We start from the raw sequence: 17,236 nt of genomic DNA on the forward strand, positions 1-17,236 counted from the left end.
ACATTGAAACGCTGCTATGCCAATGTCATGGGGGGGGATTGCCGGTACTGCTGCGTGTATATCGCAAATCTATTGTGCATTTCTGCAGGAGTGGCCAGTGCAACAGAAGGTCACTTTCCTAAACAGAAACTCCTTCCCAATCAGTGTTCCCTCTAATTTCCACCCCCCATGTGTGAGCCCACACATACACACCCCACAAGGGGCTCTGTTGCGACCAGAGCTAAAGGGGATGGAAACAATAGTTGTGGGTGCACAGACAGGAGGAAAGCTGTGCAGAGGGGGCAGGCCGGGTCAAGTGTGCCCACACACTTTACAGGTAGACTTGTTTCCGATATATTGATGTATCAATAAATATTATGGCTGGCTACACCATGGTACTGGCTTGATTTATATATATATTTATATAAATCAAGCCAGTACCATAGTGTAGCCAGCCATAACTATTCAAATAGGAAGAAATAAATCAGCTAAAAGTTCTTGAGATGTTCGTCCCAGGATATAAACCATGTGATGACGATTCAGTAGAACTGAGGTATGGAAAGTATCAGAAGAACTAGGAAACATTTCCCTCATGTGACCAGGGCCACAGTAAGTTTTCTTTCAGTCTTTCCTTCTTTCCCTTCCTCTCTTAGCTAGTCACTATGACCACAGTTTGGCTATACATTAGTTGCAAGTCGTTGCACACAGAAGCACGCTTAAGTTCACTGGTTTGAAGGATCTCAGTTTGATTTCCCTCTGTGTCTCCTAGAACAAGAGACAACCTGTGTAGCCTTGGGCAGATCCAGAACCCTCCTAGAAGGAGGGAGTAGTAAACCAGTTCTAAGCACTCTGCACCTAAAAAAAAAAACACCGGAAAGGCCTAGCTCAGTACAATAAAAAGATGATGCAAGTTCTTGACTCAGACACAAGCTTGAGTCTTTTACCCTGTCATATCGATAAATAGACACAAATCTTTCCATAGCTCATAAAAAAGTGATAGAACACGATAAATCATTGTAACAATGCTTTGTCGTACTTTGATGGAAGAGCTCCACCAGTGGATCAAAGCAGCTGCCGGTTGTCTTACCCTCATGCAACGGAGCATTCATCATAATCTTTATTAGGCAGCACTTCATACCACATTTACAATATATTAATGACATAACATAAGATTTCCTTTGAAGAAGAAACTGTTGTGCCAATACGTAGCTTGGTGACCTATCCCCAAAATTTATGATGGCTGAGGAGAGATGGATTTTTAGGGAAGCAGAGGGGGGGAAAAGACTTAGAAGGAGTGATCAGGATACATTTAACTCCCTCCCCTCAGAACACAGGATCATAAGAATTGCTAAGACAAAAGTAAAAAAAAAGAGAAAATGTTTCTTTAAATTTTTTTTTAAGGTAGGCAGTTGAAGGTTTTATTTGATCTTTTGAAAATCAATTTGAGGTCTGCTGAAATGATGTAAGTAGTAGAAAAATAATAGAAATGTTGTGGATGAAAACAAGGGATGTCAGCATATGTGCATGGTAGACTTGGGTGGCCTCAAAATGGTTTTACTAAGATTTGTGGACGACCTATAGGTATATCAATGGCTCCCAGTCACAATGGCTATATGGAACATCCACATAGAGACAGATGGAATAATAGCAGTACTGATGGTCTTCAAGGCATGCTTGTGGACTTTCCAAAATTATCTGTTCAATATTACCGTATTTTTCGCACCATAAGATGCACTTTCCCCCACAAAACATGGAGCGAAGAAAACAGATTATATTTTCCTGTTTTCTTCTCCTAAAAAATTGGTGCGTCTTATGGAAAGGTGAAAAATACGGTATCTAGCTGAGCACTGTGAGCAAGATGCTAGCTTAGATGGACATTTATTCTGCTAAATAGGCCACTTATATTCTTATGACCTGAGTGGCCTGGGTTGAATCCTTTTTTAAATGAGAATGACTGTGATGAGATATTATGAAACTTGCAAGAATTTAATATGTTACTTTTTCCCCTAAACGAAAAGGAACTCCAGGTAGGAAATTATGTGTGATCTCCATGTTCAGCATCACAGCTGATAATCATGTCTACGTGTTGACACTACAGAGGTCTACTTAATGTAAAAATGTAACTGGTCGTGATTCCCCACTGTGTGCCCACACAATGTAGCACGTGTGACAACCTATGCATGAGTTGCATGTCCTAAATTCGGGCACTTGCCACCTTGAGCACTTTGATGAAGTGGAAAGTGCAGCATAGAATTTCTAAACATTAATAAATACCAAAATATAGGAAAAGATAATCCAGGACGTTTATATCATCTGGGCTAATGTTTTATTGAATGGAGTAAGCGAGGCCAAATTGGGCCATCTGGAAAACACTACAAGACCTGGAAAAACCTGGGTGGAAATGTCATAATATTCTTAGGGGATTCGTATTTTTAAAGGAGTGTGGGTGTAGAAATGGAGGAGAGTTAATTAGCCAGAAGTTCTGAAAGTATAAAACATTTAACACAAAGATCAGGACGTTCGCATCTTTATTCTTTACTTCTGTCCTCCATGTTCTGAGAAGTTCAGATGTTTCTCACACACAGACTGCTGATTATGCCCCACAGGTGGATTATTTGCATCTTCTTCTGCTCAGGAGTTGCACTCAGGCCAAGTGTACTTGTTCATTTCTCTCTCTCCCTCCCTCTCCCCCCCCTCCTCTGCATGTGTGTTTAAGCATTTAGACTCTACTTGAAGGCAACAGCAAGAAGAGGGGAGGGATTAGGAGTGGGCTCCAGTCCCAGGAGACGGGCTAGGTCTGTGATCGTGATAGGGAGGGCATAGCTCTGCTTTTCATCATTTGTCAAAATGTGGTCTGCAGCTGTCAGGATGTCATAATTGTAGCACATGACCCCACCAGCATGGGGGGGGGGACTAAAATTAGCAAGAGACACTGAGTAAGAAAGACAGACGAGCAAAAGTGCACACTGCTCTTATCTACAGCTGAACAGAATTCATAACCAATGCCATGAAACAGAGCAGGCAAGCCTAGAAAGGAGAGAGGTGGCAGGACAGGACAAGACCGAATCCTTACAGCCATGTGGGAGAAAAATCCTTGAGTCTTCTCAGGAAGAAGAAGAAGAAGAAAGTGTCAAAGAATGCTCCTTCAATCCCCTTCTCTTTCCATTGCTGGCCACTGTGTTGGTGTCTCCAAACAATTAGTTTTGTCTCAGTACAACTGGCTGTGGCTTTTCTTACTCACGTGGAAAGATCTTACTAAGCCAGTCTGTGAGCTTCAAAGATTCTTGGGAAAGACTTCACAACAAGCTTGGAATTGTTGTGAAGTGAATTCACAACCAACGGAGGAGACAATAGGACTGAGTTTGTGATCTTTCATTCCCGTCTTCTGCTGCTGTCTCACCCAACTTCCCTCATGTTGCTGGTTCTCGCCGTGCTCACTCTGATACCATGCCTGCTCCTCTTGACATGGTACTTTTTCTCTACAGGAGGGAAAAGCGGTGGCAACAAGAAGAATGATGGTGTGAAGGTAAGTTCCCTGGAACGCTTGGCCCATCCAACCACTAGGTTGCCTGCCAAGCAGACGGCAGAAGTGGCTGGATGGGCTGCCGGGATGGAGGGCCCCAGCGTGGCCCAGTGCTTTTGCATTATAATGTTTTATTTTGGTTGATCTCCTGCTTCATCCTCTTCTCATCATAAGAGACATCCCCCCCCCATTCTGCATTTCTGACAAGAAAGCAAACCTGAAAAAGAAAACATTACTTTTATCTAGTTTGCAACTTGCAATTCTTAGATGAAGTAATGGATGCCTCGGCTCATGCTTAATTTGCTTTGTTAATTCATACACCAGAATGAAAGACAAAAGGAGGGCAGTGAGGTGAACTGTGAGAAGACAGTTGAGAACAATATCTGGAGAACAAGTCAAGATATTTGAGAATGACCATTGAGAATGAGGGGTGAATCTTTAAGAATTATCCTCCTACTTCTACTTTCATAATTTTTTCATAAAGAGGAAGAAAGCTTGTGCCTTTCTCTGTCTGGATATTTACTACCCAGTTATGTCACTTCCAATAAATTCCCTGATCTTAGGGTCTGTTCAAATATTTGGAGGCCATGGTGAGATAATTTTTCTGCAGCTCTGATGTCCCACAATTCTTTCATGGATTATGACTGCCCCACAGGCCAGGTGCAGGTATGTATTACCTCAGAATTCACTTTTGAATGCATTCCTGACAGGTTCACTTAGAATCTGCAGTTCTGATGGATTATCTGTGTGAAAGAGAATTTTGATCGGAATGCTTTCAAATAGATCCCCCCATGTGTGAATTCTGAGGTATTTCACATCTGCTAGACAGCTGTACCACACATGTCCCCTGAATGTTTGAATTGGGCTCTGTATCATTTCTATTCCTGTGCAAGGGGCTGTGACAGGTAAGAGAAAATGAAAGACACTTTATCTGGAAGAGAGGGAGATGGGATGGGGAGTGAGAGAAAGTATGGCTCTTGGTTTGTTGGCTGGTGAGGACATTGGACTAGAGTCTCTGAGCAGGGCTGTTATCCTTCTGGCTAAGAGTTCACTGCAGTTTTATCTGATTCTGCAAGCCTGCAGAATCAGATAAAACTGCAGATAATCAGATAATCTTCTGAATGATCAAAAACCTGGGGGAAATGGCAAAATTCCCATCTTTCCATTGCCTCACCCTTCACAAGAAGGTGGGGGTGAGAAAACGCTGATCATCAATGGACAAAACTGGGAGCACAAGCTATTCATATACACATGCACGTGGGTGCACGCTCACACACATATCCAGGTTTCCAATTCTGTATCAATACTATAGCATGCAGTTCTCCCCTTTTGAAATCTATTTCATTGCTCTGTCGAGTGAAACACTCTGTTGAGTGTTGGGTTCAAGGATGAGAGGACTTTCTCATTCCTTTCCGTTATGCCTTTCTGTGGTAAACTCTGACATATTTGTGAAGTCTGAATATAATGTTGAATAACTCTGTATGGACACTTGAATTTTCATTTGGCCGGGAGGAGCCAAATGGTCTAATTCTATGGAGTTGTCTGCCATAGCAGCTGTTTCATAGTTTCCACATTAGGCTGGGTGGATATTGGAGGGTGTGGCCAAGGGATGGGTAGCAGAGGAGGCCTGCTCCAAAGAATGACCAAATGCCTTGAAGAAAACTGTGATGACATGGCTGCCTGATCAAAACAGATACTTCTGCTCTCTCTCACACACTCACTCACACACCTGCCTGCTGTCTTCTGTGCAAAAAGCCTTTCTTTTTCTTTCTTTCTTTCTTTCTTTCTTTCTTTCTTTCTTTCTTTCTTTCTTTCTTTCTTTCTTTCTTTCTTTCTTTCTTTCTTTCTTTCTTTCTTTCTTTCTTTCTTTCTTTCTTTCTTTCGGCAATGACATTTCACTCACACGGATACCACAAAAGGACCAGTAGCTGCCCTAAGAGGCTCAAGGATGGAGTGGGCTTAATGGTTAAAGTAGCTTGTCTATAAATTTTTTATTCTGATTGTTTGGTTTTCTGATTCCTTCAATGGAGGGAAATGGCTGTGAGTTTTGAGCCCTGCTCATGACCACATTGTTTGTGTATTTTTTTCTGACACAATCTGCTGGTTTAAACATGACTGTCCCAAAGAACCACTGTACCGAAGTATTGTCTTCTTCATGAGCGGTGGTAGCAATTCCCATAAGAAAAACAGGTTATACCCACTCCCCCCCCCCTTTTCCTATAACAGAGTAGATATCTGTACCAGACGACTGTAGAGTTGGAAACTAGGTACCTATGTAGCAGAGAAAGAACAGGAATCCTTTTCACCCATACTTTAATGATCCAAGAACCATCACCCTTCTTTTAGCCCATGGATATACAATAACTTTCACTGCCCTGTTTGGTGTCACATCCTGTCACACTGTAAATGAACACCATCACTGCCCGTGCGCATCCTGTAATAAATTCACTTCCCTGTGTCGCATCCTTTTTGTATGTACGTCCCACTTTGATGAGGTCTTTGCTTTCATGTTGCATCATGTGGTGTCTGACTGCTAACTTTTCAATAAAGTTTCCTAGACAAGTTGTTTTATGCCTTCAGTAGCTGAGACGAGTTGCTCTCTTCTTCCTTACTTAAAAGTTCTAGTAAGAGGAATTCCGGTATCTTTGCGTTGTCTTTAAAGAAGCCGTAGAAGGCTAGGGGAGGATGTCATCTGATGTAACAGGCAGGATATACAAGGCTATGAGAAGGATAGCCTAGTGAGCATTAATGATTCTTTCTGGCATAAATCCTGGAACATATGTTGTAATCTAATTAGAGATAAGTGTGTGTTTGATATCTGTTTTCGATTAATAAAGGAGGAAAGTTAAAATAGAGACATGTGTGCATCGTCCTCCCTGATTGTGCCTATGGCCTATTTAAATGCCGCGTTCCAATATCTCATCTAGTTCTTCTAGGACAACATTTATCCTTGGAATTTTTTTTGCTTCTGACCAAGAAAACAGGGGTTAGTTTTTGTGATTTTTAACATATAAGGGAGAAGAAAGAATATGGTACTAAGAGGTGTTCAGACTTGGTGTAAAGAATACAGAGAGCAAAAATCCAGAAGTGGCCAAAAATGAATTGTAACTGGGGGTAGTGAATAGAGAACTTTGAGAGCAGTGTCCGTGATGGAAATCTGATATGAGCCCCCTCTCTTTTGGTGTGCATTGCAGCCCCATAGAGCAGAGCATCATGAATCAAAGAGCAAAGCTTTGAATTTTGGATCATTACCAGGATTCTTGCTCTAACCTGTTCTGTAGTACTTTGGTGCACAAAATGAGCTTCAGTCATGTCAGCAATGCAAAAAATTGAAAATAAAAAGGAGGAGGTTCATTTCCCACCATTTGGCATTCAGAGAATATATCACCAGTGGTACAGTGCTAAGGCAATATGAATCAGGCTGTCTGCTGCTGAAAAATGTAATTACAGTTTTTGTGCTCCTTCTGTAGTTTGGGATTACCTCTACAGATGGTTTCTGTCCTCCAGTTAAACTTTTCCCCTCTTTTAAAAAGTATTCCCCAGTGAAAGCTATTCATATAGGTATATCTTGCTACACTTGCAAAAATCTTTAAAAAGGAACTATTGGCACAAAGTGTAATTTGCATCTGCTTGTTTCATATTTTTACATTTTCTGATGAAAATCTAGCAAACTTCCTCTTTTGAGCTCAAAAGCAGGACTAATATAGTTCTGAAATCAGATTTCAATTTCAGTCCAAAGAACTTTTCTACCGGGAGAACATAGTTTTCTTCCCAAGCAAATTGTTTCCCTCTCCGGACAAGTGTAATCTATCCCAATTATAAACGTGAGCTACCACTAAATCTATATTAATTCCATCTAGTAAGAAACAGTGCAGATGTCAGGTGCTCACACATTGTGGATGTGGCAGACTATATATGCTTCAGAGGTATTTGCACTGACGTGTGCAAAATGCTGTATGGGGTAGATGTAGAAGAGTGTACCCAATGAAAAAAAAAGGTGAGAAGCAATCGATTCCTGTTGGTGCAGAGATTAACCAGTCCCACAAACTGTTCAGCTTTAGTTCAGTTGTTTGGGGAAATTTTAAAGTCTCCTTTGTCAGAGGTTTTCAAAGATGCTTTAGATGCAAAATGTCATGCCACATTGAGTTGGATTAGAGGTTCGTTTCGGTTCCTTCTGGGTGTACTGTTCTCTGAATCTAAATGAAGGACGCAGGCTTTTCCACCAGCAGGATGAATGATAGTGACACTCGTGTGGGGAGAGAGATATAGCATTTGATTAATGGCAGGCAGTATTTTGACATTATTTAGCCCTCAAGTAAAATATGTATGGTGGTGTTAGCTTGATTCAGCAAGTGATTATTTATTCAGATCTTAACATCTGACTGATCAACTTGGTTTGGCTAGAAAATGCAGGATTAAGGAGGAGATGACATGGTGGAACTCCACCCTGTGATGAGACATCAGCGTTCACAAGATTCAGGGATGAGGGATTCCATATGTAGAAAAGTGAATGCTGGAGAAGGTTGGCTGAATTGTTCAGTTTGCTGGGATGCTCAGCGTGGTTAGCATTGTGGTTCTTGCACTTTTGTCAAAGACACTAAACTCTTGGTGTTCAGCTTTATTCAGAAGCTCTTCGTCTTTCTAGATAGCCTGGAAAGAGTGTCCCAGGGCCCACTGCATCCCATGTTCTACTCTTTTCCTTCTTTCTCACTCTGTGTCTCTTCTTGTCCCATCTCTTCTCCTTGTTTTTCCAGAAAAGAAAGTCCAGTTCCAGCGTTCAGTTAATGGTGAGTGTCCTTTGTCTTCCTCAATGCTGATAATGTTGGGCCTCTCAGCATGTTCCAGCTTTTCCTGTTCTTGGGAATTATTTGGAGTTGTGGAAAGTGAGGTTGGAACAGCCTCTTTTCTGCAGATCCTATGAACAGGAATGGCTGGCACAGAAGGACAGTTGAAGCCCAAGAGCACTGAGAACTTAATTCTAATTTCTAGCAAAAGGTTCTCAGTGGAACTTCTCCTTTAGCAGGTCTTCAAGCTGCATCAGTTCAAGGAGCCATGAAGGAAAAGGACGTCTTATGTGGCTCTGCTGGAACTGAACATTCACAGGGGACCAGACAGCTGGTACAGCTTTGGTCAACCTGCCGCTTGAGATTTATATGCCATATAAATCAGCCACTGGTAGAATGAACTAATGGCCTAGTCCAGCCACCAGAGTTGTCTTGGTGAGAAATATGAACAGTAAATGGTTCCTTTTCTCTGTGTTGATCTGTGTACCAGTTGGCCATTTACGGAAGGAGGTGTGTGTCAGTTTTTGACAGTCCATGTGGGTTTTGGAAGCCCTCTCTGTTCAATGGTACATTTCTTTCTTTATGATGCAGTCAATGTGGTCTCTTTCACTCTGGCACAGTCTCCCTCACTATCATCCTAGCTCCCTCTCTCTGTTAATTTGTACATGCCTCTCCTGATTGTACAGCCAACATGGTGTCTTTCACTCCTACACAGCCCCTCCTGCCCCTCCTCGTTGTAGCTATAGGAGACTTCAAGACCCTCATTCCTGCTAAAGCTATCCTTGAACCTCAGTGCAGAAGTTATTTTAAGAAAGGTGAATCCATCTGTATGACATATTTCACAGTCAGACCTCCTGCTCAGTCAGGATTGTAAGATTAAAGTCAAGGCTAGTATGGCAGCCACAAAGCAAGAGCCGTGGTTATTGACTAGTACTTACCCTATGCTTATCTGTTTTTCCCCCTTTGCAGTGTTTGGTGCTCTTGGGGTAGAACATGAACGATATGATGTGGTCAGGACTGGTCTTTAAAAAAACAGCTGTGGGGTGGATCTTATTTTGCCTCTTTCCCTTTCATTGTCTGTCCAGGAATCTTCAGAGAGTACGAACACAACGATTGAAGATGAAGACACCAAAGGTACAGAATAAGTTAGATGATTAGTTTATTTGAGTTCTGTCTGATTCAAGACTTAATCTAGGTGACTCCTGCAGCATAACTTTTTTTGGTCAGTAATTTTTAATCATCAAGGCATATTTTGTCAACAACACTATTTTTGCTGTCAGTTTATACAAACTTCTATTCAAATCTATAAAAACCCCAGCAATTTGAAGGTTGGTGATTTTTAGCTGAGGGAAAATATTGTGCCATGTGTTACGGCCAAAAGACATCAGTAAAATCACATTCCTCAGACCATAGACTGACAGTGACATTTTGAAATCTGAATATTCAGACGTGGAAAAGGAATGTGACTCTATTTTCTTATGTGAAAGGTCAACATTTTCTAAGTGTCAGTGCTGATTATGAATAGATGATCCCTAGAGACAAAGATAAAAATCTCATTATAAAATGGTCCCATCTCTGCAATGTAATTCCCTTACAGAATAAAATTGCTATCATGATTCCCATCCATAAATTAACAAATTGTTTACTTATTCATTTATTTATGGGGTTTTTTGTTTGTTTATTAGACCGTTTTCCTACACAAAAGATTGCCTCAAGGTGGTTTACAAAATTAAAAACAATCAATTACAAAGTTACAATATCAGAATAATAAAAATACAGAATTTTCATTTCCAGTGACCTCAAGTGCCAGAACATGATTAAGTAATTAAAAGCAGATTCAAATTACTTGACGAGAACTGAGCCTCCTCCTTCTCCTGCCCTGCAAACCTTAACTCGTAACAGCTGTAGCTTTGCTGTTCCACATAGTCAGATCCTTACAACATTTTCAAGTATGAAACATCAGGATGAATGAACCATGTGACACATTCACCCTCCATTACGCCACTACTATAGCATATACCTGTGCTGGTCCAGATATTTCATCTATTCTGCTGATCTCCTGTGGTCCCTGGTTGCACGTATCACGCTATAGCATAGCTACCAAACCAGATGCCTCAGCTGTAAATATAAATCAGATGCTTTAGCTTCATCAGACTGGAATGCCACAAAGATTAAACAGTTGGTGTACTTGAGAAACTGTAAGTGGCTCCCTCTGAGCATCCTCATATGTATGATTCCAATTGTCATTTCTAATTGCCTTCAGAACATGAGCAGTAAATGCTCTTGTCTTCTCCTAAAACACGTGTGCAAATTCTATGCAGACAATGAGCAGGAAAGGTGGAATTCTGACTTGGGGGCAGTGGATAACAGAAACAGACAGAGGAAGAGTAGCTCCAGGAGACTCAGGACATATCCTAGAAACAAGCACAAATGAGAGATTATTTGGGGAAGGGATGCCCTTAACCTAGCCTAAAAGAGAGGATCTCAGTTTTAGTGAGGTAGAGATGGAGATTACACAACACACCTGTCTGAGCTTGAAGGAAACAAAGAGAAGATTGGAGGAGGGCTTGATAAAGGATGAACATGAATGGACGTAAGAGGGAAATGACTACAGAGACCAGCCTTCTTCACTGGCCATGATGGCTAGTGGTCATAGGCGTTCTAATTTGACATTGCTGGAGGGCAGTTTGGGAAAATTCAGTCTATATATTCTCAATGTCCATTCGTTGAATCTCCCCTTTCTTCTCTTTCTTTCTGTCTGTTCTCCTGGAGCACTTTAATGGTTGGTTTGGAATGTTCTGTACCTGATATCTCTTCCAATGATAACTTATTTTCAAGACTTGATTCTTCTCGTATCCACCCGCAAACTGAACATTTTCTTTGTATTTTCCATTTTCTCCATCAGAGTTTTTTTCTTCTTTTTTCCTTTCCTTTTTAAAGTCACTTATCTGTCAACATTTTAAAATCACCATTTGGGAAAACCCCAGGCAAGGCTGGCCTGCCTCCTGCTGTTTGATGGGGCCAGGTTTCAGTGGCAGTCCGGGAAATCATTTCTCAGTGTTAATTTGTAAAGTCTTTCCAAAGTCATCTGCTGTGGAGATGGATTTTGCCCTGACATTAAAGTTAATTGAAAAAATGCCTCTGTAGGAATAACTCATAAGGGAGTGTGCAATGCCTGTGTGTGAGGAAAATAATATGCAAAATTACAGAAAGACTCCAGATAAAGAAAAGCTTGCAAGCTCTGCAGGTTTTCTTATTAACTCTTTTATCTCTTTAGCAAAGAAATTAGAACTGCCCACCATACCTCTGTATTTTAGCCTTATTAAGCCATACATTGGAATGTTTTTGTACAGTGTTTGGCAAGTCCAGTTCACTTGGATACACTGTTGGATTTCTGAAATTTATTTGTTCCTTATACAAAGAGCAACACAGAGAGAAAAGGAAACAGGACAGAAAAAAGCCTCCCTGTATTGTCTTCTAGGATATGAGCAGATGGGAGAGCAGTGCTCTGTTACTGACATTGTTTTAGGTTTGTTGTTCAAAGCATACAAAGTCCTGTCTTTTTAACAGCAGCTGAGAAAACCTGAATGAACTGAACTTTACTTGTTTCCTCATTCTTCTGATTGAAAAAGCAGAAAATGGTTGTTCATTATTCATTAGAATCCAAAAATTCAAACCCACACTCATTATTTAACAGCCGCCCTGTTCAGGGATCATACTCCATGTACTGAGGGTTTTGGTGACAGGATTTGACTCACAAGTGTTTAGGGAACATCACATTGATGTAAATGTGTGTAGAAGAGTCTCCCATTGAACAAAATCCCATTCATGTCAGTGAAAAGTTACACCAGTGTAAATGTGCCAGGTGCTAGTGCTTGACAACAAGGATTTGCACTATGTAATCATGCAATTGATCATGCATTCCTGATGCGACCAATTGTTCAATGCACTGGCAAATGTACTTTGGGGGTTCTGCTTTTGCTTCAGGGCTAGCACAGTTACTGAGGGCACAACCTTGAGTTATGTGTGTGTAATTGTGCATCAGGATTTTGCCGTTCTTTATTTTGCTTCTCTCAAGAATAATGATCTTGAGAGGTAAATTCTGAATGCAATCTGACAGTGCCTTATACTGCTGTTATTCATGGTGGTAGAAGGTAGACAGATTGAATTATTCAGGGATTTAATCCTTATGTGTCGTAGGGCCATGAGACTGGGTAGTTCCTCTAACCGTATTTGCCCTCACATCCATGAAGACTGATTGGAGCAGACAGCAACCCTCCCAAGTAAGGCAGAGGGTCTGGTGATCCCTCTCCTTCATACCTATTTTACAGTATAACAGTGACCTTCATGTTATTCCTTGAGTTGTGTCAGCAAAGCCACCCTTAGAATGAGGATGCTGCAATTGGTATGGTAAGGAACCACTCCGGCTGGCATACATACATACATACATATACATATATATATACACATACACATACATACATACATACATACATACATACATACATACATACATACATACATACATACATACATACATACATACATACATACATACACAACATCTGGAAGGGTAAACACAGTGTGGCCTGTAAATGGCATATATATGTGTGTGTGTGTGTGTGTGTGTGTGTGTGTGTGTGTGTATATATATACACACACACACACACACACATATATATGCCATTTACAGGCCACACTGTGTTTACCCTTCCAGATGTTGTTAGACTGGAATCCCTCACCTTTGCCTCTGTAAGTTATAGCAGGTGGGACTTGCAGTCCAAAAAATATCTGAAAGCCTGCAGTTTATCCAGTCCTGCCTTAAATATCTAGGTGTGTTACATGCCTCCTAGTCCCAGCTTTCCTTGACTGTGTCTCAACCTCAGCAGCAACTATCGGATGAAAGCACATGCAGAGGCCAAAAAGGACAAAGCCCTGTCTGTCCCTGAAGCAGTCCTCCCATCATTCCTGTTTTATTTATGAAGACTGTTCTTGTGTCTTCTGACAAGCATCATCCCAGCTCTCCCAGTGGCATGCCTTTTACGCCAAGGGTTTTCCTATACTGTATTTCATTCCCTATATGCTATGTCCAGCCCACCGTTAGCCTTTTGCCTTACTCCTTTCACGAAAAGATGAAAAGCAAGCAATTCTTTTTAAGCTGTCCCTCATTCTGGTTGAGTATTCATTCCCATCTGGCTTCCTCCTAGCTCCAACTGTTTGGCATGCCTTGTCCCGCCCAATTAAAAATCTTCTTGCCAGCCACCCTTCCAACTGCTGAGATACCAAGATGACTTTCAAGCCTTGATGGCTTTCAAACATAAACTCTTTACTGCAAGGACCACAAGCTTGCTTTCAAACATGAAAAATGCCATTTTCAGGAAAAAGAATTCTTCTGTGCCCACCACCACATGTAACTGTAGGAGGGGTAGCCATTTTAGTCTGTGCAAACATTATAGGTGAAAACAAAAGTAAAAAAAGTAAAAAAAAAAAAGACAAAAGCAAGGTGGCACGTTAAAGACTAATACGGTGTGCTTTTTCTCAGCTCCTCAGAATCATGACATAAACACAGCTCTCAAAATATTATTTCCTCCCTTTCTTTGTTTATATGTGCGATTTTCGCTGTCAATCTTCTGTTTGGGCTTTTTTTTTAATCCAACAGTACGGAAACAGGAAATCATTAAAGTGACGGAGCAGCTGATTGAAGCAATAAGCAACGGGGACTTTGAATCCTACACGTGAGTTTGCCTAGTGGGCAGTTTGACCTTGAAGGAAGAGAAAGAAAAATACTGCTGAGATGGCCCAGTGTTTAGGTGGGTGATTAGGAGTAAAAACTCCAACACTGTTGCCATACAAAGCTGCACGGGGCTTCCATCCAGGTCCGAGAGGTTAATCTAAAGGCAAGTAAATCAGTGATTTTCTTGCACAGGCCAACAAAGCACAGTTAAGGAATGAATGCTGACAGCTTCTGTTTTCCTTTTCTCTGTTCGTCCCCAAACACTTTGTCATTATTATCTCCCATTATAATTGAAACAGATGGATTTCTTTTGCAATGTGGCCAAAGATAAATCGCAGCTATTATTGCTGGATGAGCAAGCATAGGCTTCGGTTACTGGCTAAGAAGACAAACATTATGAATTCACTGATAAAGGAAAAAGGCCACAGAGCTTGTTCTCTCCTTCGCTTTCTGTCCACAAGAAAGGTCTTTTAAAAAACAAACATGCAAAATCTAGTTCTAACTCCTGTAGAATGGTAAACTGAATGAATTTTACTTTTTACACACCCTTGTTAAATCCCAGCATGGCTTTTACATGTCTAGAGTTGAGCTATTAAAGCAGGTGTAAGCAACCCATTAGATTGCAACTCCCATCATTCTTGACCATGGACTATGTTGGATAAGGCTGATGATCTAACAACATCGGTAATCTTAAAACCACTGAAAGGCCACCAGTTGCTTATCCCTGCCTTGAAGCTTAAGCTTAAGTGTGCTTCTGGAAAAAAAAAACATTTCTTGAGCAATCCCACAGCCTTTTTTACAAATATTTTTGTGGAAAATGGATATCATTTTCCCCATTTCTTTGCCTTGTTTTCTCACTGTTTCCTCAATTATTTTTTCTTACGCCCCCTCCCCTACCCATCAGGAGGGAAACATGGAATAACTACACAGTGCCTTTTGACTGGCACAGTTTGCTGTCCTCTGAAGATGCCGGCCACAGAGACTGGCGAAACGTTAGGAAGAACCACTTTCAGAACATGGCCAAGAAGCCTGAAAAACCCACAACAACCACTATTTTTAATTCTGTATTTATTTTATTTTAAAAGTCATGTTTATATCCTCCCAAAGGAGTCCTACTGGAGATCTCTAGGCAACTAGCAACATTGTAACTAGTGCAATTCAAAAACATAAAATTAATTTATGTACATAAACTGCAAATCTATAAACTACAAATCAGCTAAAGAATCACAACAGCGGTGTGGTGCCAGGCAAACCTGTCTGGTGTATAAAACACAAAAACCCGTTCAAGTTCATACAGCTAACAAGGCTGATGAAACAAAGGTTTTGGTTTTGGTATAAGTAAACTTCCCCAAATAAGTAATTTTATAATCCTGGAGGAGCCATCTTGTGTGGCCATGGGCCAACGACACAGTCCTGGGAGGCCCGCAGAAGAAGGGGACAGTCAACCTAGAAAACCCTGAAAAGGATTGCCATAAGTCAAATTTAGTCGAAGGAACACAATTATTATGATATAAAAATAAGTATCAACAAATATGTATTGAGTCTTTCTGGAGAAGAAAAGTACCATTGGAAACAAGTCCATCCTTAATCAGCAAGTTAATTTCCTTAACTTGCTACGTCTTCTATAACACACTGAAGTCTCTTGTAAATCTTTCGTTCTCCCACCACACTGAGAAACCATGGAAATGGATGTGGCTCTAACAGTCACAGGCCAAGAAGCGGAGAAGATAATTAAGGATGCCACCAAGTACAGTGGTATGTGGAGAGCTAGACGGAATGGGTAGGGGTGACCTAGAATGGACGTGGGTGGTCCTTCATCCCCTTATTCTAGGGTGAAGCCCTCTTGCTTTCATGAGCTGCCTACAGGAGTGGGCCTGCTTTCTTTAAAAACAAACAGTAATATATTAGGCTAAATCCAATTGTTATTCACAACCAGAGCAGACCCCCTGGATCAATGAGGCTCACATAAGTGTCAATTTAACCAACATTTCATTGATTCATTAAATCAACTCTAGTTCAAATAGTAATTGAATTTCAGTGAATGAGATTTAAGTCCCTGGATTTCACAGGAGAGTTAACTCTATTTATTCATAGAGATTTTTTTAAAATGAAGGTAACCAAACAAAGGGAAGTAAAATGATCTCATTGCCTTTATCTCATTCTTTCCCATCTCTCTGTCTTTTCTGGCTCCTTTAGAAAAATGTGTGACCCTGGGATGACTGCCTTTGAACCAGAAGCTCTAGGGAACCTAGTTGAAGGGCTGGATTTCCATCGATTCTACTTTGAAAACTGTAAGCCCTGTCTACCTGTCGTTTTTATCACAAAGAATATTTACCTGCAAGGTCACTTCGGCAGCCCACCTAGTAAAAATCTGAATCTGAAACAAAAGGGCCCCACTTTAAAGGCAGATATAAATGCTTCATAATAAAGAATATGAAAGACTCCCAAGTCTCTTGCCCTTACCACTCAACAAGATTCTGGCTATGCTGGATAGCTTAATAGTTTGGGTATCTGTCTGGAGAGCCAGAGGTTGGGAATTCAGTTGTCCACTGTGCCTCCTTAACAGAGGCTGGAGTTGGTGATCCATAGGGTCCCTTCCAGCTCTGCAGTTCTATGATGATGATGATCATTACATAACATCAAAGAATCGCTGAAGAAGTGTCATCCTATCATCAGTTTGCTGAACAGCAGTTGTTGAACCCAACCTTTTTTAAAAAAAAGATTTCTGTAAAAAGAAAGAGATCTTGACCGATTATGCATATATGTTTAGGAATCAGAGGGAAAATATAAGCTAGGACATGTATAATGTCTTAGATGTAATTGCTGGCTTCTCAATAGGATCTTTGCCTGGAAGGCTACTGCAGATCAGAACAGATTGTACTGAACAGAATGCACTATCAATATAAGCTGGCTTTTAAGTTTATATGTTCATAAACATTAGTAGTTTCCTCTCTTAATCACTGCCAAAGTTTCAAAACAATAATAATAAATGACTGAGTGCAGAATGAAATGTTTTTCCTCCCCAGTGTGAGCTGGGTGGTTGAAATAATTTCTGCATGTTTAAATTTATGCTCCAACCATCTTGATCTTAGCTGGAGCATAGATGAACTCAAGTCGAAAGAAATGGACCACATGCTTCCTTTTTGGAGAGTTGCTACGATGGCTTTCTGAAGGCTAGAGGAGATGTTCCCATTATGCTGAAGATGTAAAGACTAC

General features: G+C 40.8%; 1 protein-coding gene across 10 annotated transcripts in view; it reads left to right on the plus strand.

Annotated features, from left to right (window-relative positions):
• CAMK2A (calcium/calmodulin dependent protein kinase II alpha) overlaps positions 1-17,236 on the plus strand; it is a 159,461-nt gene that overhangs the window by 133,217 nt on the left and 9,008 nt on the right. For 6 of the 10 annotated variants that reach the window (XR_012083673.2, XM_078385642.1, XM_072990064.2 and 3 more), the window contains exons 13-17: positions 3,465-3,505; positions 8,257-8,289; positions 9,372-9,420; positions 13,946-14,021; positions 16,217-16,311. Coding sequence is in view for 8 of the 10 variants with exons in the window: in XM_078385642.1 (XP_078241768.1) it covers positions 3,465-3,505; positions 8,257-8,289; positions 9,372-9,420; positions 13,946-14,021; positions 16,217-16,311 (294 nt within the window). In the remaining 2 variants the exon portion in view is untranslated. The remainder of the gene's footprint in view (positions 1-3,464; positions 3,506-8,256; positions 8,290-9,371; positions 9,421-13,945; positions 14,022-16,216; positions 16,312-17,236) is intronic. The other 4 variants (XR_013541852.1, XM_078385643.1, XM_020806783.3 and 1 more) reach the window with 1 other exon arrangement.

Source organism: Pogona vitticeps, chromosome 2, assembly GCF_051106095.1.
Source record: "Pogona vitticeps strain Pit_001003342236 chromosome 2, PviZW2.1, whole genome shotgun sequence".
Taxonomy (NCBI): Eukaryota; Metazoa; Chordata; class Lepidosauria; order Squamata; family Agamidae; genus Pogona; species Pogona vitticeps.